This window comes from Lacerta agilis, chromosome 2 (assembly GCF_009819535.1).
Source record: "Lacerta agilis isolate rLacAgi1 chromosome 2, rLacAgi1.pri, whole genome shotgun sequence".
NCBI classification, from domain to species: Eukaryota; Metazoa; Chordata; class Lepidosauria; order Squamata; family Lacertidae; genus Lacerta; species Lacerta agilis.
Genome location: NC_046313.1, coordinates 37,412,945 through 37,437,855, shown reverse-complemented (window position 1 = coordinate 37,437,855; position 24,911 = coordinate 37,412,945). Strand labels below are relative to the sequence as shown.

At 45.4% G+C, this 24,911-nt stretch overlaps 2 protein-coding genes across 14 annotated transcripts in view; one reads left to right on the top strand and one right to left on the bottom strand.

Annotated features, from left to right (window-relative positions):
* Nucleotides 1-95: 95 nt before the first annotated feature.
* On the top strand, nt 96-17,222 carry LOC117041143 (testis-expressed protein 47-like). 3 transcript variants are annotated; one of them, XM_033139554.1, is made up of 9 exons: nt 475-490; nt 854-919; nt 1,850-2,054; nt 5,258-5,330; nt 6,221-6,327; nt 8,094-8,155; nt 10,525-10,729; nt 11,459-11,615; nt 16,819-17,222. In XM_033139554.1, the coding sequence occupies exons 1-9, from the start codon at nt 483-485 to the stop codon at nt 16,893-16,895; spliced, it is 960 nt and encodes a 319-aa protein (XP_032995445.1). In that variant the 5' UTR covers nt 475-482; the 3' UTR covers nt 16,896-17,222. The 3 variants fall into 3 exon arrangements, with proteins under 3 accessions (XP_032995446.1, XP_032995447.1, XP_032995445.1); XM_033139555.1 differs by lacking the exon at nt 1,850-2,054 and having other exon boundaries at nt 96-490; XM_033139556.1 differs by lacking the exons at nt 854-919; nt 1,850-2,054 and having other exon boundaries at nt 96-490.
* A 3,073-nt stretch (nt 17,223-20,295) lies between these two features.
* The window catches only part of ARHGAP44 (Rho GTPase activating protein 44), an 88,765-nt gene continuing 84,149 nt past the window's right edge, over nt 20,296-24,911 (bottom strand). For 8 of the 11 annotated variants that reach the window (XM_033139549.1, XM_033139550.1, XM_033139551.1 and 5 more), the window contains one exon: nt 20,296-22,321. In XM_033139549.1, coding sequence (XP_032995440.1) covers nt 22,182-22,321 — 140 coding nt within the window. In that variant the 3' untranslated portion in view covers nt 20,296-22,181. The remainder of the gene's footprint in view (nt 22,322-24,911) is intronic. The other 3 variants (XM_033139552.1, XM_033139544.1, XM_033139545.1) reach the window with 2 other exon arrangements.

Genomic DNA, 24,911 nt, shown 5'->3' with positions numbered 1-24,911 from the left:
GGGTGTTGGCATTCAGTCTTAGACTTTCATTGCTTCTGCCTAGTGTGTTTCTATCTATCTATCTATCTATCTATCTATCTATCTATCTATCTATCATCTATCCCCAACATCTGTGAAGAAAAAGCTGTGCACCTGAATGACAGCCCTAGTTTCCCAGACTCCCTGGAAAATGTTCTTAAGTGTGCAGGAGAGCATGACTTTGGACTCATTAACTTGCTGGCACAACCGTGTCTCTGGCCGAATGTAAGCGTCCCCTTACCAGGCTGCTGCAGGCTGAGCTTTGTTGACATGGGGGATGGAGTGAGCCATCTCCCACTCCCTGGGGGCTCTTTTGTTAAGCCATTGCCTAGCAACTTCAGCAGGAGCACAGCAAGCTATGGCGTCCTCCCAGGCAGGCAGCAGCTTTTTATACCACACGGATGATTTCACCTTTGAAGAGAGGACTTCAATGTATCAGTTGCGGCTGGAGAGGCAGAGAGTGGATGGGAAGGTTTGTGCCTGGGATGAGCGGGAGAGATACTTCCAGGGGACATATTTACCAAACTCCCTGTGGGAGCCTAAGAACCCCAATCTTAACCTGTGAGGGAGCTTTAAATAGGGCTAGCTATAAAACCCTTTTGGCTGTTTGAAAAAAGAGGAATTCAGACGAGTTTATTTCACTGAAGTCAGCTCCTGGTCTCTTGTCCGTCTCAGATGTTATTTGCTGCACACTTACTGCCTATCACTTCACTGGAGATTTGTAAGTCATGGATGCTCTTAGATGATGGAATGTTCTGCACTTCCTCTTGATGTAGGAAGCAAATTCTTATGAAATCTTGGGTACCAAACGTAGGGTTCACTGACTGTTTTCCAGCCCCCAGAGCTGCATACACTGTCATGTAGCACCACTGTTTTTTCCAGCACCTACACTGGAAACCAGGTAAGTTTTGTGAGGCTTTGCAAATAAGTGCACACCCACTTTGGTCACAAAGTCCATAATTTGTGAGCAGTCTCTGTAAGAAGTCATGGTTTCTTTGTTTTGTTTTGTTTTGTTCTGAAAAAAAAAACCAACTTGTGTACATGGCTGAATGAGCAAAAATTGGAGACATTTGGAGCAATTAAGTGAATATATATATATATATGTTTGTTTGTTTATTCATTTTGGGAAAAACACTGTGAATGACCCTCAAATATTTTGATGGAGTACATCTAAAGATCTGTACTTTCTTGGCAGACAGTGGCAGAAGGATGCTTATGTACACGCGTGAAAGAATCCTTAGCACTTGAGTGTGTCTCTGGCCAGCGCATTGAAATGTGACTGTGTGTCATTAGAGAACCCCAACTTCTGATTGGCCAGCAAACAGAAACCACTCTTGAAAATTTCTAGTCACAGATTGGCTGTTTCATGTTACCATTTAGATTTGCATTTCTGTGCCAAAAATAATTACCGGTATACATTATAATTCCATGGCTGAAATTTGCCACTGTTGGCACAAATATGTCTTCGCTCCCTGTTAACACTGCTGTAGATGAACTTAGCAAAAAATGGATCTCAGGTAACAGCCCAAATTCTACTCCCAAAAGTGTAGCTCCTGCCTGCCCATAAGTTTTGAAATGTCACCGCAAGTCTCAGATGTTATCGTTAGATGTCAAGTGTTGCCTGAGCAACGGCTGCCCCATTCAGCTAGCCTGCCAATGCCAAATGCCAAAAGACAATGCACCTTTGAGAGCCAAGCAAGAATGCCTGACACTGCTTCTAAGACACCAGGAGCCATGGTTGTCAACAAACAGCTTTGTTTGCCCAGAACTGCCTCATGGTTGACGCAGAGTGTAACTTTACCTGGGTAGATTTCTATGATTTATTAAAAAGCTCCCCAAGCTCCATCTCCCAGAATCAGGTTTTTAGAAGCCAGGCCACTATGTCAAGGTTTAAAGCAGGCACCTCAGGAAAGGGACATTGTGAGAAGGAGACCGAGATGTGGGAGAAGCAGGAAGCATCACCATCTGAGGAAGAGAGAACAAACTTACTTGACCAGCTCCTCCATGAAAAAGTGCACAGTGGCACAAAGGAAACAGTGAGTACTCTAATAGTAGTAGTAGTAATAATAATAATATTTATTATTTGTACCCCACCCATCTGGCTGGATTTCCCCAGCCACTCTGGGCGGCTTCCAACAAAAATCTAATACACTAAAATATCACACATTAAAAGCTTCCCCAAACAGGGCTGCCTTCAGATGTCCTCTAAATGTCTGGTAGTTGTCTATCTCTCTGACCCCTGATGGGAGGGAGTTCCACAGGGCGGGCGCCACTACCGAGAAGGCCCTCTGCCTGGTTCCCTGTAGCTTTGCTTCTTGCAGTGAGGGAACCGCCAGAAGGCCCTTGGCGCTGGATCTCAGTGTCCGGGCTGAATGATGGGGGTGGAGACGCTCTAGATCAGGGATTCCATGTACCTGCTTAGTTCCTCACTGTGGCTGAGGGTGAGTGTGTGTGTGAGAGAGCAGGGCTTGAGTGTGTGATATATTAGCTGTGAGCATGAGCTTGGGTGGAGTGGTGGGGGCAGGGCAGGACTGATACCTGTGTCTAAAATGACACTGCTGAATGAACATTTTGGGGGATGCAGTTTGTAAGTGTGTGTCAGTTTTCCCCACCATGAGTTGTGTGATGTAATATTAGACCATAGAAAGCATCTTTTTGTACCCCTGGTGAAAATGGGTCCTGGGCCACTAGAATCTGTTGCTCTGACATTCTGCTTCTTGGGACCCAGTTAGCCCTTGGACAGTCACTGCCCTTGTTTTGTCCCTCCTAGAAGCAGGAGAAAGTTGATAGTTTTGGAAGAGCACATCAGAACCTCCTGTTCAAGTGATGGTCACTGTTCACTTACTCATTCCCTACTTTTCTGAGATTGGAACAAAAAGGAATCACTCGGAGCAGTGGCAGAGGTTTATTTCTTGTGGCCCATGTCTTCTGTGAAACATGTATATCCTCAATGGTTCCAAGCAGAGTGACCTACCAGGAGAAAATCAAATGCTTTATGCTCACACATTCAAACACACATCTATGCCCCTCCTGTCAGTGTTGTAACATGCAGTCTGGCTGTTCCTATTACTGTTAAGTGAAGGGCCTATTTTCTTAGTAGGTGTCCTAATTCCAAGCATAGGCCTAAATATTCAAGCATTGCATCCAATTGAATTTCAGCAATACGGCTCAGCAGGCAGCCTTTTGAAAGCCATAGAAATTGGAAGTGAACTTAGTGTGGAACTCTTTCTTTTTTTTAAGGTATGATATCTGAATGAAAAGTGTTCCGTAAAGGGAATGCAATATTGATACTAAATGTTTCCAAATGGCAATAGTGAGGCAAGTCAACCATGGATTAGTGGACATAACTTGCTCGCTGCTGCACTGTGACCAAATATTTTCTTATCTGAAACAAGTGCCATTCTGTTTTCACCTGATAAACATTGGAGGGTAAGTCACAACATGGGCCCTTTTCCTTTGATCTTTAGCATTCTGCATTTCTGAGAACAAAACCAGCCACTTAAATTGCACTTACTGATGGATTTAAATGTACACAAGATGAAAACGGGCTATGTCTTGCTGTATGGCTTGAACACATGAAAATGAAAGACACAACGACATTGCAGAGCAGGGGTGGAGAACATCTGGCCTGTGAACCAACCTCAAGGGCAGTCCAGCCTTCAAGTTACGAATGCACTGATAGCAGTGGCCATGTGAGACTGAAGCAAGTTTAAGATGGCAATATATATATCTACTTAGAAGTGATTCCTACTGAACTCAGTGGGGCATATTTCCAAATAAGCAAGCACCTTTTCCAAGTTTCTAAGTCCGCTTTCACCAACCTGGTGCCTCCAGATTTTAAACGTTTTTTTAATTGAGTTTCATAGACAACAAAAGGTACATACAACGTCTCTGTTTTCAGTTCACAGAGTGCTGTCCACAGGTAGGTGTACATTTGGTGTGAGGTGTTGCTATCATAGGCACTCTAAGGTTATGGGGAGGGGATAAAGAGGTGGAAGAAAGATGTTTTGGACTACAACTGCCCTCAGCCCCAATGTGCTGGCCCCAGGGGTTTGTCCGTGAAGCGAGGTCCAAGTCCAGTCCTGGGTCTAGGGGTCCAAAGGAGGTCAGTCCGGCGGGGAGCGAGGCAGGGAGCAGGTCAAGGTCCAAGGCAGGTGCAGGCACGAGGTTGCAGGTTGAGCATACGCTTGCAACTAAGTTGCTCACGCAACTTGGGCTGGGTGTGGCTGGCTTTTATCTGGCCCTATGCTTAGGGTGGCCCCGATCCTCCGGAGACTCGCCTCTCCTCCAGGCCTGGAGGCGAGCAATCCTCCTGTAGGCACTTAGCTCTCTTCGCCTCTCTGCCCTGAGCCTCTGTAGCTCAGGAGAGGCTGGTGGGTTACTGGACCCAGGGGCTGCCTCAGCTTCCTCTGAAGAGGCTGGGAGTGGAGCACCTGCAGGCAATGGGTCCTCCCTCCCATCAGGAGCCAGAGCAGACTCTGCTGATGCCTGCACCTGGGGATCCAGCACAGGTGGGGATCCTTCAGGCTCAAGCCCTGGCCCCGGCTCAGCTGGTTCTGGAGGCGGGGAATCCTGTGCAGGCTGGGATCCCTCAGGTTCAGCATCTGAGTCTGACTCCCAGGCCATCACACCCAACTAGTCAGGGCTGTCATTATGAATGCCTATTTAATTATAACACAAACACAAACTTCAGGCTATGCAGCAAGGCTTCATTCACAAGAGCTCATGCATGAGCATACTTAATCATGCAAGCAGAATAAGTATTTTGAGGGGAATGTCTTAGTTTACACAGAGGAAGTCAAGCAGAAAATAGAGAGACTGCAGGGAGGGGGAGGTTTTTTTTTTTTTTAGCACTAACTCTATTTCACCCTCTCTTAAACTAAGAAACAAGGTGCAAAATCTTAAATTACAGTTTGTGGTAATCTTACAACCTCATCCTATTGTCTGTCCCAAAACCTTTGTAGGAGCAAATGGCATTAAAAGTGGGACCACATAACCTCCCCAGTATCACCACGAGCACAAATAATTAGGAATGTGCAATAATAGATGAAGAGGCAGGGAGAACAAAGAGATTCTGTTGGTCACAACCAGAGATCAATAACAGAAGAAAGGCAATTTTTATAACAATACCAAAGACAACATGTTTTAAATATTATCTCAAAATGTAACTCTTTACACAGCTGATAATATGCCTTAGTTTGTAGCGTCCGATAACAGATGCTTTATTTTTGTCCTTTAGAAATCTCTTCTCCACCGGCTGATTTTCCTGGCCAAGATCTCACCAGAGCTAGCTGACAAAAGGGATTTAGCTGGTAAGGAAAACATCCTCCTGCTGGCTGCTTCACCTTTCCAGATAATTCACAAGAGGTTCTAGAATGGGGTGAGGCAAATGAATGGAATGGGCTACCCATTGCCATCTTGTTAGCCATATTAGTGACTAGGACAAATACTAGAGGCCACTGGGGGGCGGGGGGAGAGCACACGAGCTTGGAAACATAGGAGAAAGGGCTGCATTAAACTAAGTTGCAGAAGCCAGCACAAGTATTCCCACTAGTGCAGTGGGACTTCCTCCCCTCCCCCAATACCCTCCCCAAATCTGCTCCAGAAGGTTGGGAGAACCCCCAGGCTGGCAGGAGAAGGGAAGGCATTCTGTCGGACAAGACGAAATGTGTGTCTTCCGAGTACAAACCAAAGTCAGCAAAGTGTTTTTGCCTACCAAGCATAAATGAGATGCTCTTTTTTTAGCTAGGGAAATTGAAGCAAGTTACACGCAGGGAAAGTGTTAACCTGTGCCGCACTGAAATGAAAAAGAGTAGGCCGGCGAAGAATTTTTGTAGGGTCGGTTGAAGTGAGGCAATGTAGAACCCTTGTAGGGCTGTCACTGAGTCATTGGGATACTTTCCATCTTTTAACATGAGCTTCAGATTCATAGGTTTTCTCAGATTGATAGAAAGAGGGGCTCTTTAAAGAAAATGCAGACATTAGGAAAGGATTGCAGGCATTGGGCTTCCTGCTCTACAAACCCACACGTTTCTTTCCTATTTCGCAAGCCTGATTTTAGTTTGGCTTTATAGCAAGGAGGGCAGGGGACCTGGGGGAGCCTGAGAGGCTAGCGGGGACAGATGTCACCTGACTGTGGCCACTGTATGGGGGTTGGCATGCTATTCCAAGAATGATTCAAGCCTGCCTTGTTTCTCCTCAGAGTACTGGGAACAACTGTTTGCGAGTCTTCAGCGCTCCTATTACCAGAGCGAGGGGGTCACAGGCCTACTGCTGCTCTACCCCACATATGTTGTACACATCCTGGAGGTAAGGTCTCTCGGTGAGATGGTCCCAGTGTTGAAAGATATGTTGGGATTACGTGGGATAGCTCCATTGGTGGAGCGTGAGACTCTTTAGTCTCAGCGTTGTGGGTTCGAGCAAACGTTGGGCAAATGATTCTTACATGGCAGCGGGTTGGGGTACATGGTCCTCATGGTCCCTTTCCAACTCTACGATTCTATGATCATGCTCAAGGTTATGAGTGACTCTTTCACGCATGTCCTGAGATTGCTGGATCAGTCCTTCATGCCTATGGCCCCTCTATGAATTTACTCTTGCCTTGACTCCTGCCCCAAAGGACAGAACGCACATCGGCAAGAGCTGGGATCCAAGCATTATATCCCCGCTCTTTCACCTCTCTCACCACCTCCCACTCCATCTTTCTCCCCAGTCAGAGCCCTCTCCCCCACAGGTCCCTTTCCACCAGTGCTTGGAATGGCACCCCTTGCATTATTGAGATAAGGGCCATAACAAGAAATGAGAAGGTGGGGCGTTGGCTCTGGAAAAGCAGCGCCTCTATGTGCTCAGCAGCCTTACTAAGGAAATCATGGGAGGGCTTCCTTTTCCAGAATCTGTCGTATTTGTTGGCTCCATTGGTGAGGTAGTCTCCTCGGCAGCGCCTGCTTTTTCCTCATTATCAGACATCCTTGGATGTTGTGAAGTCAGCCTCTCACTGTTCGTAACCACGGCAACGGACAGCCTAGGAGTCCTTAGCTGGAGTCGGCACCCGGACCAGTTTTAGATCAACGGTTCCAAAATGTGTTAACTGTGGTGTCTTGCCCCTTCTTTCATTGTTTTGGAAACCTTGCATCACAATTCTGCTCCTTCAATACACACAGCACAACTTGTTGCACTTTCACTTCCATCTGAAAAGCCTGGGCTCGTCCACCTTTCCATTCGTTCCGTGCCCAAAAAGCATGACTCCCAGCAGTATTCTGCTTCACCCGCACTTTCTAGGCATGGGTCCAAGCAGTTTTCCCCCTTGCCCCACTCCTTTCCCAGGGAAAACCTGCTCTTTAGTACTGAATCGTAGCAAGTGTCAATCTGGAGAAAACCACTTGCTGTTTGCTCTGATTGAACACTAAAGAGTAGTTTTCCCTGGGGGTTTTTTGCATGCAAAATCAGGACTGGGTTAACCATTAAACAAAATAAGCATGTGCTTAGGGCATCAAGGGAAGGGGGACACCACAGAAATTTTCCATTGCTGGGTTTTTATCATTAATAGTCACAAATTGCTCAGCTCAGCGTTCATTTTCTGAGTTGAATTATATTAAAAATTCCAACAGAACAATTATGCAACAAGGCAGGCTGGATGTCTTATCTCTGCTAAGTATAGAAGCAGATGTGTTATGCAAGATTAGTTTTGAGGATCTGATCAAAGACTTTGCAATTAGAAAAAGCAGGAGAATGTTTTTTTCCAATTATAGATAGTGGAAGTATACAAAAATAAACATTATTTTCCATCTTACTGTTGGTTTTGTTCTATTTTGAAAAATAAAACTTTTTTAACAGTTTATTATTGTGTACACATACCCACCCACCCACCCACAGGGATATTTAAAGATTCTAATCTGGTCCTGTGCAAAATGTATGCTCTGCCACTGAGCTATAGCCCTTTCCCCTCAAACCATCCAAAACAAAAAAAACCCAGGCTATTTGTAGCCTACTGCACTTCTGCAAACTTGTTCAAGATGAGTGCCCCTGCTTTATTGCCAGTTTGCATTTTTAACCAGATGTGTTGGTTTTTCTTTCAGTCATCCAGTGATGTGCTTTATGCTGTCCTGCGAGACCTGAGGGACATGGAGGAGCAGCAGAGGTGAGCAGACTGTGGCAGTTATGTGCCCTCTTCAAGCCTAGGGCTGGTTGTCAGGAGAGCAGTTTTGATTAACAGGATTTGATCTGATATACTAGCAGTGCAATCCTCTCATAAACACCATTAAGTTCAGCAAGGCTTACTCCTAGGCAAGTAGGTATGAGATCGCAGCCTAAATATACCTTTCGATCTTGTAGGATGCAAGGACTGAACCCCACAATGCTAATGTTTCTGTAGGCTTCACTAAAGGAACTGTTTCTTTCGGCTTCCAGCAATTCCTGATGGACTGCCATACTATATGACCTTGGACCTTGCAGGGACTCTTGGCTTAGTCTATCATACAGGGATGTTCTGAGGATGAATGAGGGAGGATCTTATGCTCCCCCAAACTTTTTGGGAAGTTGTTGTTGTTGTTCAGTCGTTCAGTCGTGTCCGACTCTTCGTGACTTCATGGACCAGAGCACGCCAAGCACGTCTATCCTTCATTGCCTCCCGCAGTTTGGCCAAACTCATGTTAGTAGCTTCGAGAACACTGTCCAACCATCTCATCCTCTGTCGTCCCCTTCTCCTTGTGCCCTCCATCTTTCCCAACATCAGGGTCTTTTCCAGGGAGTCTTCTCTTCTCATGAGGTGGCCAAAGTACTGGAGCCTCAACTTCAGGATCTGTCCTTCCAGTGAGCACTCAGGGCTGATTTCCTTGAGAATGGATAGGTTTGATCTTCTTGCAGTCCATGGGACTCTCAAGAGTCTCCTCCAGCACCATAATTCAAAAGCATCAATTCTTCGGCGATCAGCCTTCTTGATGGTCCAGCTCTCACTTCCGTACATTACTACTGGGAAAACAAACCATAGCTTTAACTATACGGACCTTTGTCGGCAAGGTGATGTCTTTGCTTTTTAAGATGCTGTCTAGGTTTTTGGAAGAGTAGTGGATAAAAACACCAATACTAATAACACATATTCTGATACCGAGAGACTGATGGGCTGTTGACACCTTTACTTCTCACTGACTCAAGTATTGTGGTGCCTTTTGTATCCAAAAGAGCTTAACAGAGATTTCGTATCACATGAGGGAAGCAATACTTAACATTCAACATTTTGCCTAACTCCGCGTTATATTTATGACATGATTAGCAATCATGTAGTGGGTTTAATTAAAAATAAAATACTAGGCATTTGTGTGGGTTGGTGGGGTGGTAGTGTATCAGCGTATCCTTTTCCAGCTGTGATCTTAATAAAAATGGTAATCGGAATTAGAAGGGAAAAAACAGTTCCTATTGACATCAATGGGAGGTTTTCTCTTAGTACTAATTGCCACATAGGGTGAGTGTGCATGAGACCTTTGTGGAGATTGCAGTTGGGAATGGGGGAGGTTTAAGCCTCTGTGTTCCCTATGTACTGTGGTGTCAATTACAACGTGATATTTAATTGTAAAAAACCACAGTGTGATTGTTAATCACATCATGAACCTGTAGTTTGGCCTGAGTTACCGAGTGGCAAGAGTTCATATTTGCATTTATGAACCTGCCCTTAGAAAACATCAGGCCTGGGATGTCACAGCCTTGCAGGAGCTTTCTGGTTCTGAGGATGTCACTGCACTTGGTTCAGTTTCCAGCTTTTCATGTTTTGAAGCTTTTATTCTTTGAAGGGGCTTAAGGAATCCCTTAATGCAGGGGTCAGCAAACTTTTTCAGCAGGGGGCCGGTCCACTATCCTTCAGACCTTGTGGGGGGCCAGACTATATTTTTTGGGGAAAAATGAACGAATTCCTATGCCCCACAAATAACCCAGAGATGCATTTTAAATCAAAGCACACATTCTACTCATGTAAAAACACCAGGCAGGCCTCACAAATAACCCAGAGATGAATTTTAAGTAAAAGGACATCTTCTATTCATGTAAAAACATGCTGATTCCCGGACTGTCCGTGGGCCAGATTTAGGCAGCGATTGGGCTGGATCCGGCCCCTGGGCCTTAGTTTGCCTACCCATGCATTAATGCCTATGAGAGGAAGACTTGAGTTAGAACCTTTCATGGTGGTGATGTATTTGTTTAGGGCTTCTGATTCTACTAAATGGCATTATGTGCTAGTTTGAAATGTTTCTTCTCACTCAGACTGTAGTTTACCCCCATACAGCTACAAGCACCATTAAACTACCAATTCACAGGATTCTTTGTGGATGGAGACATACTTTAAATGTATGCTGTGCATGCAGACTCAGGCCAAATCCTGCTGTTGGGTGGAGGAGGTTTGTTTGCCCCTTTGCCTTTGTTTCTGTCCTGAGAGGTACCCCACCCCCCAATAGTTGTTTTTCTCTTGGTTTCAAAAGAAAGTGCAAGCTCCGACCTGTGATTTCTTGGCCTCTGTTTCAGAGTGTTAGTCCTGGACGCCAAGATCCTTGTCATGTCCCACAATCTCCCTTCCCGACTCTTCCAGCAGTGGAACTACAAAGTGCTGAATGTGCCTGAGAGATACCAGGAGTACGATGCAGCCCGAGAAGAGCCGGCGGAGGCTATCATCTGCGAGTGCCTCACCACGCTCCTGAAACTTGGCAAGCATCTGCAGAGGTATCCCAAGGTATGGGCCCTTGAGCCGTTGCCAGAATGCGTCTGACACTCTCCTAGCCTGTTCTACTACTGTTTTTGCTGTTTGTATGTCTGGCGCTGCACACACAGAGAGACAACGACTCCACTCCCCTGACAGTGACTGAAGACCGCCACCAGCCATTTGCAATGCAGCCTAGTAGTGCCTGATATGATGCAGATCACGAAGAAGAGATGGGAGCTTTTTTGGCCACGGAGGAGTGAGAGAAAGAGTGGCTGAAGGAGGCATGGCAACCACTCTCCAATTTGATGATGTTGGTGGTGATAGTAGTAATTTATAAACTGCTTAATGCCAGATTAGGCTAGTATAAAAACCAGTTGCACAGACTTTTAAACATAAATGCTCACAATTAAAATACAACAGTAAAAAAAAAACCTCTTAAAACATTAAAATATAAGCATCCATAATTAAAATATGCAACAAAACAATCCCATTAGAACAACAGCAAGCTACAACAACATCTCTTCCTCAAATAGCTTGGGAAGCTGACACCATGCCATCAAAAATTAAGGCTGGGATAGGTTTCACCTCTAATGCAATGGTATTTTTCTTTTCATTGTCCCTTTCATTGCACTGACTGGTAAGTGACCCAAGCGTCATAAAACGGGACAGGTCAGCAAAATATTCCCACCAGCACAGTGTTCTTATCTTTATATAGACCATTGGATTCACCTGACGCTGAGTTCTTAACTTCTTCTCCAGAAGCCCAAGAACCTTGAAGACACCATCCTGGAGAAGGTCCCAGAGCTCATTGTCCCCCAAGATACCATCTGCCACCTGCTGGAATGCCAAGAGTTACTGAGTGCAGCTCAGTACCTGCAACTTTATGACTCCCCTGTGAACATTCTGATGGACTCAGGTATGGACCAATCATGGAAGGCTAGGGAGGAAGGCTGGGGACAGGCCCATAGCCCAACATTTTGTGGGACAGGGGCCTAAGAGGCATGGGTAAGAGTCTCTAGGGGAAGGATGTAGAACGCCTGCTTGGAAAATAGATGATCCCAGGGTACGGACTGAAGGCACATGAGGCTACCACCATGTTGCTGGGTTTGTTTCTGGTTGGTGTCTGGGTGACTACATGGGAACCGCATGTATACTGCTTTGGGTTTCATGGTGAGAGAAAGGCCAGATTAATCTGTAAGAAATCAAACAAGCAAGGTCCTAGTTTTAATCCCCTGCATCTGCAGATAGGCCTGGAAAGATCCCTACCTGGATCATGGAGAGCTGTTGCCAGTCAGTCTGATTTGGCAAAAGGTAGCTCCTTGTATTCGTACTCATTGCAGAACTATCACAACATAAATACTGTAAGCCCAATATGTTTAAAGTGGTTTGATTTGATTAACTATCCATTTGATCACATTTACAAACAAGGGCTTAGAGTTTAGCTGTTATCCAAATACATTTGCACTCATTCCCCAGAACACTGGAAGGCAAGAGTGCTTCTTGGGAGCAAATGGGCAGAATACCATGCCCTCTTTTCCTGTGATCTCCACCTTTGAAATGGCCATGGAGGCTAAAAATTCAGGGAAGGAGACGGGGGTATTCTTTAGGGGGCCCGGCAGCAATTATTTAAGGTCCCCAAAACAGATTTTCCCCAGTGTTCCTACTAGAGATACTTTAAGTGGATGCACCAAGGCACGAACCTGGGATTTTCTGCATGCAAATCTTGTCTCTAATGCTTGGGCTAGCTGCCCAGCTGCTGTACTGACCTTAAAGGCAAGTGCCAAGACTGATCTTTTTGCTGCTGCCTTTTCCAGCTGCTGAGATATGTCCTTGTGAAGCTGAGTGAATTATTATTATTATTATTATTATTATTATTATTATTATTATTATTATTATTATTATTATTATTATTAAAAACCTTTACTCAGGCACCCAGGATGGGCAGCACCTATGTACACAGAAGTACTTATAGCAGTACCTTACTGCTGTATTGCATGGACACTTTGGGAATAAACTTCAGCTGTACTGTGAACATCCATGTGAATGCAGCCTGCATGTGAACCTCAAATCTGTGAGCCTCAGGATATGCTGCAGGCACCCGGCTCATCAACCCACCAACATGTGATGGCTAGAAATATAATAGGTTAGATTTTGAGAACAGTTGCTTAGCTTCTCAAAATCTAACCAATTATATATCTTAGGAGAACAGACACATAGGTATCGCAGCATCCTATGGGTGCTTGCTGTGTTCAGTCATCCTTTCCTCCAGGAAAGTGCGCACAGGATTACAGGCTTAGCTACCTCAAGCCCCTCTGCTGTAAAATGCTAGAGCAGAGTTCAAAGTTGAAATAGGTATTGCCTTGCCCAAGGCTCTCTACGAAGCATTCAAGGCAAGGCTGGCGTACCTGCAAAAAGAAGCCACTGAGCATCCTGCTGTAACATACCAAATTACCGGTAAATGCAAGGCTCAGGAATTGGAGGACTCAGCTCGTCTGTAAATCTGCCTCCGTCCCTCTAAGGATATTTGCAGGTATCCTGGAGGATTCTTGATAGCAACAAGCTTATTGGCTTGCCTGGGTCTAATCGCAAAATACTAACTGCCCCATGTAGTTAGCGGAGCTACTAGAAGAGGGCAGATGTGAAATTCAAAAGTGGCAAACTTGACAAAACTCTGGATTTCAGAGAGATTTGCACAGATTCTGGTTGTGGCTTCTCAGTGTGTCTTCCAGGAAAAATGTTTGGCCAAAGGACACAAGATACTGGAGAAAGGGTCTTGAATCTAGGTGATTTAATTTGCCATCTAAAACTGGTATTCTCATGGAAGGAGAAGAGCTGTAAAGTAATAAAGGTAACCAAAAGATGATTGTCTTTTGAGCTCAGCCCCTTGGTCCTTCCAATTAGAATAGTGTTGTGTGAATTTTGGGGGGTTCCATCTGTTCTGCACATGGAGAGGTACAACGGATGGCTCCACAGAGATGGGGCTGCTTGTGTGTTACAGCCTACCTTTCAATACGGTGGCAATTAAGTTATTTTTAACTTGCAGAGTAGTTATGCTTTTCCTCTCATCATGTAATATGTCATGTGCACCAGTGGATTTTGGTTCTGTGTGCCTCCAAGTCGCTGCTTAGCAGTAGTAGATTGGCAGCCAGGAGGTGAGCTGAGACTTCAATGGCCTAGCTGGCTTTTTTCAGGGTGGGGGTGGGGGGAAGAGTAAAAGACAAATAGAGTAAGGTTACCAGATTTTTTTCAATGAACTTCAATGAGCTTCAGTAGGAATGAAAGGATTTTGTCAGAGGACTGATTTGTAAATCTGGGGACTGTCCCCGGGAAACGAGAACGTCTGGTAACCTTAAAATAGAGTAACTGGATGCAGGCAGGGCAGAAGGCAGCAAATGAAACAGGAATAGCAACTGACCAGGCATTGCCAAGGAATCCTATGGGAAACCTTTCCCAGTGCTGCTGGGAGATCTGCGGACAGAAAGCTCACACGCTCTCAATTCTTGGTTGAGTTGAACACACACATGCCAATGAACCTATGGATGGACCAAATACCTATACAGTGGTACCTCGAGTTACAAACGCCTCAGGTTACAAACTCCACTAACCTGGAAGAGTTACCTCGAGTTGAGAACTTTGCCCCAGGATGAGAACGGAAATCGTGTGCTGGCGGAGCAGCGGCAGCAAGAGGCCCCATTAGCGAAAGCACACCTCTAGTTAAGAACAGTTTCAGGTTAAGAACGGACCTCTGGAACGAATTAAGTTCGTAACTAGAGGTACCACTGTATCTAGATCCATGTCTTGTGCTATAGAGCAGACACCCTTATTCTTCTTCCAGGTTTTTTTGGGGCAAAACAGCTATGGGGAAATGCTACCATGCAAAATTAAATTTCCTCCCTCTCTCTGCTGTGGTTCCTATGTGATTCTATCTCTATAGCTATGAACTAATTAAAACAATCTCCCAGATAATGTCCAATTGAATGATCTGAGAGGCAATGGATCCTTCATAGCTATAGAAAGAAGCAACTCTGTAACCCAGATTCTCCCCCCCCACCCAACTCCTTAATCTTAGGTTTATTTCAGGCAATGTGTATGTAAAAGAGATGGTAAGTTGAGCTTCTGGCTGCGATAGGAAGACTTTGCCCTCGGACCTTGCTATCTCTGTGCCCTCTACTGATGTCTATGTTTGGATTTAAACATGAGTCAATTCCACACACTAAGAAAGCATGTGGATTTATTTCACTGGTTATGGAGCAATACAGAGAAAATGCCTCTTCAAAATTTATTTGATATTCTCTCTCTCACACACATCCCTTTTCACTTGCCAAGAGACACATAAAAGGGTTTCCACCTTTGGCAGGGTTTAATTTGAAACCAGTCAATGCTGCCATTTATATAGCCCTTGTTTTGGTTGAAGGGCTTGTGTTTCGAAGCGATGATCCCACATCAGTTTAAGTTCTTCATAAAGGTACAGTACAGCAAATTGTATGCTTCCCACTGCATGCAGGCACTTGCATGATGCTTCCCAGCGCATGAGTATAGTCACAGGCCACTTGTTGCTAGACCAGACTAACGCCACCTGCTTTATACAGGAACAACTTTTAGTCACCTGTCACATTAACATCGCTACCTGCTGCTATAGAAGCAATCGCTTTTGAACTCCACTGCTCTGCATAGTATTAATCACATTGCAATAAGCACAGGTTTGTGTGAACATGCAAAACTGTATGCCTGGTATAGAGATTCCTCTTCCAATCCCAAAACAAAGCTGCCAATCCACTTCTGTACCACAGTGGAGGAAAGCTATGGAGGTAGCAGTTTGATTATGAAGATTAGCTTAATTTAGAGATGGGAACTCCTCCATTATGTGTTTCTCCTCCTCAGGCGGCCACAGTGCAATGCCAGTTTAATGCTTGTTCCTCCCCACACTCCTTATGACGCTTATCAGATGCTTCAACACCAGTGATGTTTTCTCCCCCTTTGGCCAGCTAGCCTGATGAAGGGTTCTGGAGAGCTCAGAAGCTTGCATACAGCATACTCTTTTTTGACATCTTAGTTGGCCTAATACAAACTTTGGGATTTTTTTCTTAACACCATTGCAGATACCTTAACATCTTTAAGATTGCTTCACTAAATGAAGAAGGGGAAGTTGATCTCCAGCGATTGTTGGATTTCACCTCCCCTTATCACTGATAATTGGGCTAGCTGGGCCGATGACACCTGGAGTTTCACAGCTTCTCTGCCACTACACAAAATGCTGTGGATCAAATGTGGTTGTTAGTTAGCTGTCTTGCTGGAGGAACAGCAGAGAATTTCGAGCTCATAATGGTCCCTGGAAAAGGTCTGAAAGCAGCATTCATCACAAGGTATGAGTGCTTGAAAAGCAGCTGGGTAAACTGGGAAGACAGACTAAGCTATCTTGGCTATACAGGATGGTATCTCTTAGGTTTTTGTTTTTTTTAAAAAAAAATAAATGCCCTGACTCTTGCTATGAATTCTCTTACTCTGTTCACACAAACTGCTATTCTAGGGGCTAAGGTCACACTCTACATCACTCACTCTGCTTGTGGAAGTATATTGTGTCAAAATTCATGTTTGTTTGTTCATAAAAGCTGTTGTCACCCGAGAAATACAGAAACAAGAACCACCAAGATGCATACCTGTTGTGCTCCAAGCGGCTGTACTTTGGGCAGCATCCCTGTGCTCCCGTCAAAGCTAGAGGATAATCTCATATTGCAGCTTGCACGTTTGCATTCTCAAAACAAAGTATGGGACGGATGCAAGCTTCCTCTGGGCTAGCGCCTACAGAAGTGTCCAACACTGTTCTCTTTTGTATGTTAGGGCCATCTAAGTGCACATGGCCTTCTCTGATGAGTGCATATGTGCATCATCCACAAACACACATTCCTATATGGCTGGATCATTGCTTTTCTGTTTTCTTGAATTTGTAAGCCACTTTGAGCAGCTCCTTTGTGAAGGGAACAAGTGAAGCATAAGCCGGCGCTTGTTCTTTTATTGAGTCATAACCCTGTCTTGCCAACCTTTGCCCCCAGTCTGTCTAGCATAAATCTCCAGCACCTTGAGATGGTTCTAACACTCCACTTCTTCTGTCTCCAAAACAGAGACATCATGGCCTTTGGCAGAACGGTTAAAACTGCATCTTGAATGGGCTGCTGCAAAGGGAACCCACTTTCAATAAGGAAAAAGGACTCGGGACGAAATGTATTGCATTTGGAGCAGAGTGGTAGTAGCAGGAAATCAAGGCTGAATACCTTAAGATTTGATTGAGAATTCAACAACAAAGGAGGTGTTTTAAAGTGATAACTGCAAAGCAAGGGTGGGATGAAAGGAGGTGCAGTTGAGCCATTTTTATCTCACTTGTTGTTTTAGTTCACCATTTGTGGAAAGTATTGAAAATCTCTAGTGTTGCTCTGGAATCTTAGGCATTCCTTCAATTCAGAACCAGCATCTAAATGGCAATGTTTTCAAAATAAAGCATGATCTCACTTACTAGAACGGATTGCAAGACAGTGCGGTACAGTAGTTTGAGTTTTGAACTAAGAAGCTGTGAGACCAGCTTCTGGTTCACATCTCCACTGGCTGATATGGGACAAGTCACCATTTTTCAGCTTGAACTACTGTAAGGAGGATAAAATGAGTAGTGGAGGAGAGGAAGTTCACACTAGTGGGGTAGGAGAGCTGAAAACAATGTGAATATATTTCACATCTGGCAAACCCATGCACCTCTTTGGTTTCAGATAGCCCATGGGTAGATGAGTCTGAAAAACAAGTTCTCGTGGCCCTCTAGCGGCTATGATGTCTCATTTACCAGACGTAATGTATTTAGCGTTCAACTGTGGAAGTGTATACTTGATTTTGACCAAGCTAAGCCTCCAAATTGTATGGAAATGCCAAAGGAACTTGGGGAGAGCTGCCATTGTCAGTGGCTATTCAGGGAGCCTGCCACAGGTGTCCTTAAGATCCAGAACAGATGGGACATGCAACAACTAATCATGCCACCTTATTAAGAGCGCAGATGCCTCTTGTGCCTAATGAATTATTTGCTTTGGGCTTTGATCCTGGGTCCGTCTGAGATAGCAGGAACATTGGCACTTGGGATGGAGCACACACACACAAACAAGGAAATCCCCATGGAGCTAGAGCAGATGCCTACAATTGTGCTTGGCAGGCAGCAGATGGGTCCTGGGCTGCTGCCACTTCCAAGAGGAGGGAAAAAAGAAATAAGGCTTCTTCATGGGGCAGAGTTTGCTTAAATTGCCACCTGATCAGCGGCTATGCTGAAATGACCCATTACTAATTGTCAGTCAGTCACACTTTGGGGAAAGCTTAAAAAAAATGCTGAACACACCAACTATAGCTTTTGTGGCTTGAATTTGCCCCATGACACCCTACAACCAACAAGGTTTCTGTGTATATCTGTGCCCTTGGTTATCTGAAGTTGGTACCGTATTTTCCGGCGTATAAACGACTGGGCATATAAGATGACCTCCAACTTTTCCAGTTAAAATATAGAGTTTGAGGTATACTCGACCGCAGATTCTCCACCCGGTGTATAAGACGACCCCCGACTTTTGGGAAGATTTTCCTGGATTTAAAAGTAGTCTTATATGCCAGAATATACAGTAACTTGAATAAAGGAGGAAATTGGGGTATAACTTTTTTAAAAAAAGATTTACACAGTGACCACACACTGGTGGCAGCCATTGGGGGTGGGGTGGGGGAAGCTGTTGGCCTTTAAGGAAGGAGAGAGAATCACTGAACTCTCACCCTGAAATAAGACACTGTGGCAAAACGGGGGCCCAGGGAGCAGGTCAGATATGAGAGGCACATTGCTTCCCCCACAGCTCCACCAGCACAGAAGTTATTTAGGGATGCAGTGGTGAAATTGAAAACATCACTCAGTGGTCCAGGATACATTAAGTGATTGCACACGTCCCACTTAGAGCACTATTGAGGCTCCCTCCACGCATATGAAATACAGAAATCCATTTTTAAAATGTGTTTGGAATATGTTTTCTTAAAAAAAGAAAAGAAAACCCAATGACAGGGATTCAGGAAAGTAGCTTGGCATTGCTGCATTTTGTATAGGTGAGTCACTTGTGACCTATATGCATTTGATCTGATGGGCGTTTTTAGCCAGCTCTCCACTCACCTTTTCAGCCTCCTCCTGATGGTGGTGCTGTACACATTAGGAAATGGATTTTCCCCTACATTTCAAACCTGGGTTGGGGAACTTGTGGTCCTCCATATGTTTCTGTAGTACAATACCACTCCCATCATCCCTGACCACTGGCCATTCTGGTTGGGGCTGATAAAAGTCTTCTTCCGCTAGGAAAGTGGTCCTTTGATCAGGATGACCAGGCCTGTCTCCCTTACTCAATTCCTCTTCTCCTTAGGTGATCATCTGCTGCACATACACTTGCTTTTAGCTGCCCTTGTCCTAAAGCCATTTCCCACTCAACATGAGAAAGTTGGGGGAAAGCCTGGCCAACTCCACCAGATCCCTATCCCCTCCTTGCACCTGCACTGGTGGGCATGGTACTGCTTCACAATTAGGCATCACGAAATCATTAGCACAGTGGGTTAGACAGGGAATGCAGGCAGGGAGAGAGTTAACACTATCAGACCATCACCAACCATCTCTTCATCGGCTGCATCCAAGAGCAGCCTCAGGACAATACAGAGCAGTAGCAGAGGCAGCCAGCTGTAGAAATGCGTTTCTCCCATTACATCTGGAGAAACAAGAAAACTCTAACTGATGAATGGTGAATATGAACAGTACAAGCAACTCACCATTTATGTGTGTTCAAGGCTCATGTGCATCACTGCGAACCCGGAAGTGGCATGAAAAGAGGCAAAAACGGCCCTAAATGATGACACAAAAAATGGCAAAAGTGGTGCAAAAACAGCATCTAGCAATCTCACGAGCCTTTGCACTGACCTTTTGAGGCCTGTGGAGAGATGGAGGGAGTGATTGTGGTGGGGTTTGGTGGGTTTTTTAGGGTGACGTGTGGTGCCTCAGGATATAAAGGTAAAGGGACCCCTGACCGTTAGGTCCAGTCACAGACCACTCTGGGACTGCAGCGCTCATCTCGCTTTATTGGCCGAGGAGGCTGGCGTACAGCTTCCGGGTCATGTGGCCAGCATGACTAAGCCACTGCTGGCGAACCAGAGCAGTGCATGGAAGTGCCGTTTACCTTCCCGTGGGAACTGCGAGGTTGGCAGGAGCAGGGACCGAGCAATGGGAGCTCACCCCGTTACAGGGATTTGAACCGCCGACCTTCTGATGGGCAAGCCCTAGGCTCTGTGGTTCAAACCACAGCGCCACCTGCATCCCTTGCCTCAGGATATAACCCCTATGTAAAGGGGGAGTTGCCTGCAAATGAAAAATGGAGGGGCGCTTCCAAAGTGATCATTAAAATGCTTTTAAAAAAATGTACCTGTGGCTTCAGCCTAATTTTTGAAGTGGCCTGAAAAATGTAAGTTTCGCTGCTGAATAAGCCTGTCTTTTGTTTGCAGCCAAGAGCCACCTCTCTGCTAATCCAAACCCAGCAAACAACAGACGAGAGAAACAGAGATACCACAAAAGTCATTAATTGTACTTTAATGAGACCATATATTGGGGAAGTGGAAGGGTGGGGGCAGAAATGGAGAAAGCAGGAGACCCTCCCCGAGAAAGGAGCTGCTCAGTGCTTGGGATGGGTCTGTCTTGCCAGTAATTTCAAGATGCAGCACAAGATGCCAATCGGCAATGCCCCCTGCTTGAGCAGCAAATACACCAAGTGACTGGAATTGGAAAGAGCCCCCCCCACCTTTCTAACAACCATCTGCACTTGTTTCCCTGCCTCTTCCACCTTGAGTGATGAACCACACATTATCACAGCCTGTGGTAAAGCAAGAGCACCCAGACTTGCAAAAACACTGCTGGGGTGGGGAAACACACATACACACACAAAAAAATACGAGGGTGTTTGGAGACATTTATCATAAATCCAAGGGTGGGAAAGGTCTGTGTGTGTTATGCCTGTGTTGGAAGAATAATGATAAGCTTTTAAATTTACATTGTACATTTGTACACCCGTTCAGATGGAATGGCCCCAAATAAACCAAATATATATATATCTATTTATAGACTTTTATATATATATACAAATATATATCTATCTCAACAGATATATATATCTCTCTCATTTCTTTTTTTAAAAGGATAAAAGGTTACACCTGCCTTTGCATGCACAGTTGAGAGCTTTGCCGTCCTCAGTCGAACCCTGGGCTAAACAACAACGGGGAGCTGCAATCGGGCCACTATAAACATATATTCTGTTGGTGGTATTTGTCTCCCCCTTTCCCTGCTGCCAAGACATGGGGCCCACAGCAGAGAGAGAAGGGGGGAAATGAGCCCGTGACGCTGGTGAACAAGAACTCCACACGGCCAGGTTCCACTTCTGGCAGCACAATGCAGGGAGGGCAGGTATGCTTAGGAACACTTTTATTGCTAATTGAGTAACTGCTTCCCGGCATACAGGAGACCATCACTCACCCATATCAACAGCTACCACTCCCTCCAGCTTCTGACCGCTGCCAAACACCTGCGTTCCCCCACCCCAAGAGTGACCCCTCTTCCATCTACTAGCTTCTCTCCCCAGGAGGAGTCAAGGAAACACCAATGAAAGAAGGAAGGGGAGGGGGGAAATGGAAAGGTAAAGGATTTGAGAAGGCCAGACACCCATTCCCTTTAGAGGCTTGTGGATACACAGAGACTCACAAGGCTGTATCTGGCTATTTCAGAAATCAGGATTTCAGAGACTGAAAGAAAATATAAGTATATGCTGCTAGTGTGTGTGGGTCTCTTTCTCTCTCTTCCCCACCACTCAGCTTCTAAAACAAGCATTCCTTGGCCACAATCTATAAGGAAGAGATAGATACACGAAGCAGCACAGATGGAGCGGAAAGAGTAAGGACAGCTGGAGCAAAAGCAGGAGGCAGAAGGAACAAAAGACACTGCCAAGGTCAGTAAGCCAAAAACCCAGTGGGTGCCTTCGGTGGAGTTCAGCCGGTGAGCAGCCTGCCACGCTCCTGATTCTCTCTGCCCTGTGCACAACACCAGAATTCCCCAACAGGGCTGGTGGGACTTAATTCTTTGTCTGAGGGTCCAAAAAAGCTCGAAAGGGAGATAAATAGGCACCACGTCAAAAAGGCAAAATTTGGATAAGGCTAAACAAACAGGAGACAAAATAAATAAATAAATAAATTGGAAATTGCACCAGCAATGCCCTTTCGCCAGGGTTAGCACCAGGCCCACAGGTCTGTCAAGTCTTGCACAAAGGGGCTGGCAAGTGGAACTCCAGGAGAGAGACCGCCCGCCCGCCCTGGACAAGGTCTCTGGACAACATCGCCTTCTGTAGTGTTCATGGGGCACCGATATGTACAAGAGAGCACATTAGAGGGACAAGGGGCTTTTGTGTCATAGGGCGGTGCTTTCCGAATCCTCCTCCGAATTGATTTTTCCTTGTACCGGATGTCTCTGGACTTGTCCCAGTGGGTCCAGGTGGAGTGTGGCATCAACCTCTACATGGATGGAAGGGATATCAAGGTGGGCAAGATCTGCAATCAGGCACAGACACACAGGGAGACAGAATTACCATGCTGCTCCAGGCAACGTCTGCCCATCCGTTCATATACAGATTAAGAGAGACAAAAATAGTCAACGTTTTAACTTAAAACTGAGCAGGAAGTACAGTTCTCGGAGCCTGTTAATGCCAGAGGAAAGGGATGTCATAATATAATATTGGCTTGTGCATTTTGCTGCTGCAACATTCTTCACAGCTGTCCCATCCCCGCAAGCATGCGTGAATTGGGGTCTAGGCCACATGCTTCTTAATCTCAACAACAGCTCAGCAAACCGATGGCAGCAGGCAGCAGCATATCCTGCAGTTTCAGAACCTAGTCTTAACCATGGGGCCTGTAAATAGCAACTTGGATTGTCATCTGTTGTGAGAGAGAATGTCAAGGCAACCATGAAGGAAAGAGTTTGGGAATGGGAAGACAGTTTCCCTCCCAGTCCTCCTCCCACTTTCACCATCCATGTGCCGCAAATGACTTAGCATACAGGTACATGGGCAGGCAGGCAAATCACTTGAAGGATACTGAATTGAGAAGTTACTTGCAAAGTTGCTTTAAATGTCTTTAGGGGAAAGAACCCAAGACCACAATCTCATTTGGCAAGGGGGTATCAACATGACAAAATTTGGCAAAGCTGCCTGGATACCTTTGCTGTCCCCCTTAGCTCAGCCTTGCTGAAAACGGTTCCCTCTAATGAAGGAATCTAGGCAGCCAGTACTTCAATACAACTTACACCTAGAATTTAGCATCTCTGTCCCCCTAAGTGGCAAGTATCCCATTCAACTTCTCAAGGTTCACTTTTCTATTACATGTGCTTTTTGGTTGCTTACTATCCATAGACATGCTATCAGAAATAAGTAAAATATTTAACTTATTTGCACATCTGGACCAAATGACAAGGTTGGCTTATAAATGTGTAAAACCATCCTGAAGAGCTAGTCAGCTGCAGAAATGACAAGGGATATTGTTAAATACATGTCTCCTCAGAGCAGAATCTTTTTGGTCCTTGCTTAATCCAATGCATTGAATAAAGGAAAGGCAGCTCTTTCCTAAACCTCATCTGGGGCCACTCCTCAAGATGTGAAAAAGATGTTCAAAATGTGCCTACCAAATCTCCCCATATCTCTATAGGAGACAAGAATATTTGTGGACACAGGTAAGCACATGACCAGCAGCCAGAGTATACACACAAATCTCTCCTCTGGATGATACAGTGTTCACAGCATATACCCATGATGGATATGCTCTTAATGCCTCTTTCACAAATCATATGAAGTAACTCCACGGTGCGGCCAAAAGTGGCTAGGAATTGATGGACAAGTCCTCTAAACAGATGATCTGAAGACTATGTGCAATTAGGACAGAGTTGGCTTACTTATCTGTTGATAAACAAAAGCATCCAGATTGATCAAAACGACAACATCCCATGCACAGCCATGACCTATCCCCAGAGCTCCACAAGACACAAAGAGGCTATGACAAAACATCCCGTTCACCCCCCCTTTCCAGTCAGACAAGCCTCCTATTTCAATTAAGATGCAGACAGTCCCTACCAGGGAGGAGCATGTCACACTATGTATAATTTTAAGCAATGAAAGTCACTACTTCTATCGGAAGCAAAGGAATAGCTTCCACATGGTTACTTGTGAGACAGGAGAAGTGAACTTGTATGTCAAGAACCTGCAAGCTGCGTGGGATCCTTGCATACGGAGGAAAAAGCACCCTCATAATATGATTTTACTTCTGAGAGCAACCCCCCCCCCATGAATTGGGAATGGGGAAGCAATTCTAAATCAGCTGTGGGAGATGTACTCCAGAACAAGGGGCGATTCACTAGGCTTTTCAGCTGAGCTGAGGACCTTCATAGTGTAAAAAGCAGGAGTGGGGAACCTCCGTCCCTCCAGATGTTGCCGGATTTCAGCTGCGGTCACAGCATGACCAGTGGCCAGGGATGCTAGGAGTCGGAGCGCAACAAATTCTGGAGGGAACTGATACTGTAAAGGCAGCTATCCTTACTCAGGTGAGAAGAAGATCCCACAAGCTTTGTATCCTTTTGAGCAGTGGCACACATAGCCTTGACCATCACCTGCTCCTGGGTTGCCCCCTTTGGACTCACCCACAACAAACAACTGCCATTAATGTTCATTAATGGCAATATCATGACATCCCTTTGGAAATAACACATGGAATGGGAGAGGGAGAAAGTCACGTTGGTAAGAAAGGGGCTAGCAAGGTGAATCCCGTGGCTTGGAAAGGAATTAGTTGAATGCCTGCATATATAGATAAATATATATATATTTCAACACACACACACACACACACACACACACACGGATGTCAGGCATGAAAGGCCAAGTGAGAAGCACCCCTCCCCACCGCAGGTTTACTAATGACATCATTATCAGTCAGCTTGGGAGTGGAGAGCAGGCTCGAGCAGCCATGCAGTTCTGGATCAGCGTGCCCCATGCAAGGCCAGCGAGATGGGGTGGGTGGGTGTGACTCTGTGAGGAAAGGCACGGGGGCCAGGGGTGGCGGAGGTGACATTGGCAGCAGCAGCAGTAGTAGTAGTAGT

What these genes read in the sequence shown, in the direction of transcription:
- LOC117041143 (XM_033139554.1), top strand. An exon ending in GCACCTACACTGGAAACCAG is followed by an intron (nt 920 to 1,849) that starts GTAAGTTTTGTG and finishes TTTATTAAAAAG; the next exon opens with CTCCCCAAGCTCCATCTCCC. An exon ending in ATCTGCAGAGGTATCCCAAG is followed by an intron (nt 10,730 to 11,458) that starts GTATGGGCCCTT and finishes CTTCTTCTCCAG; the next exon opens with AAGCCCAAGAACCTTGAAGA.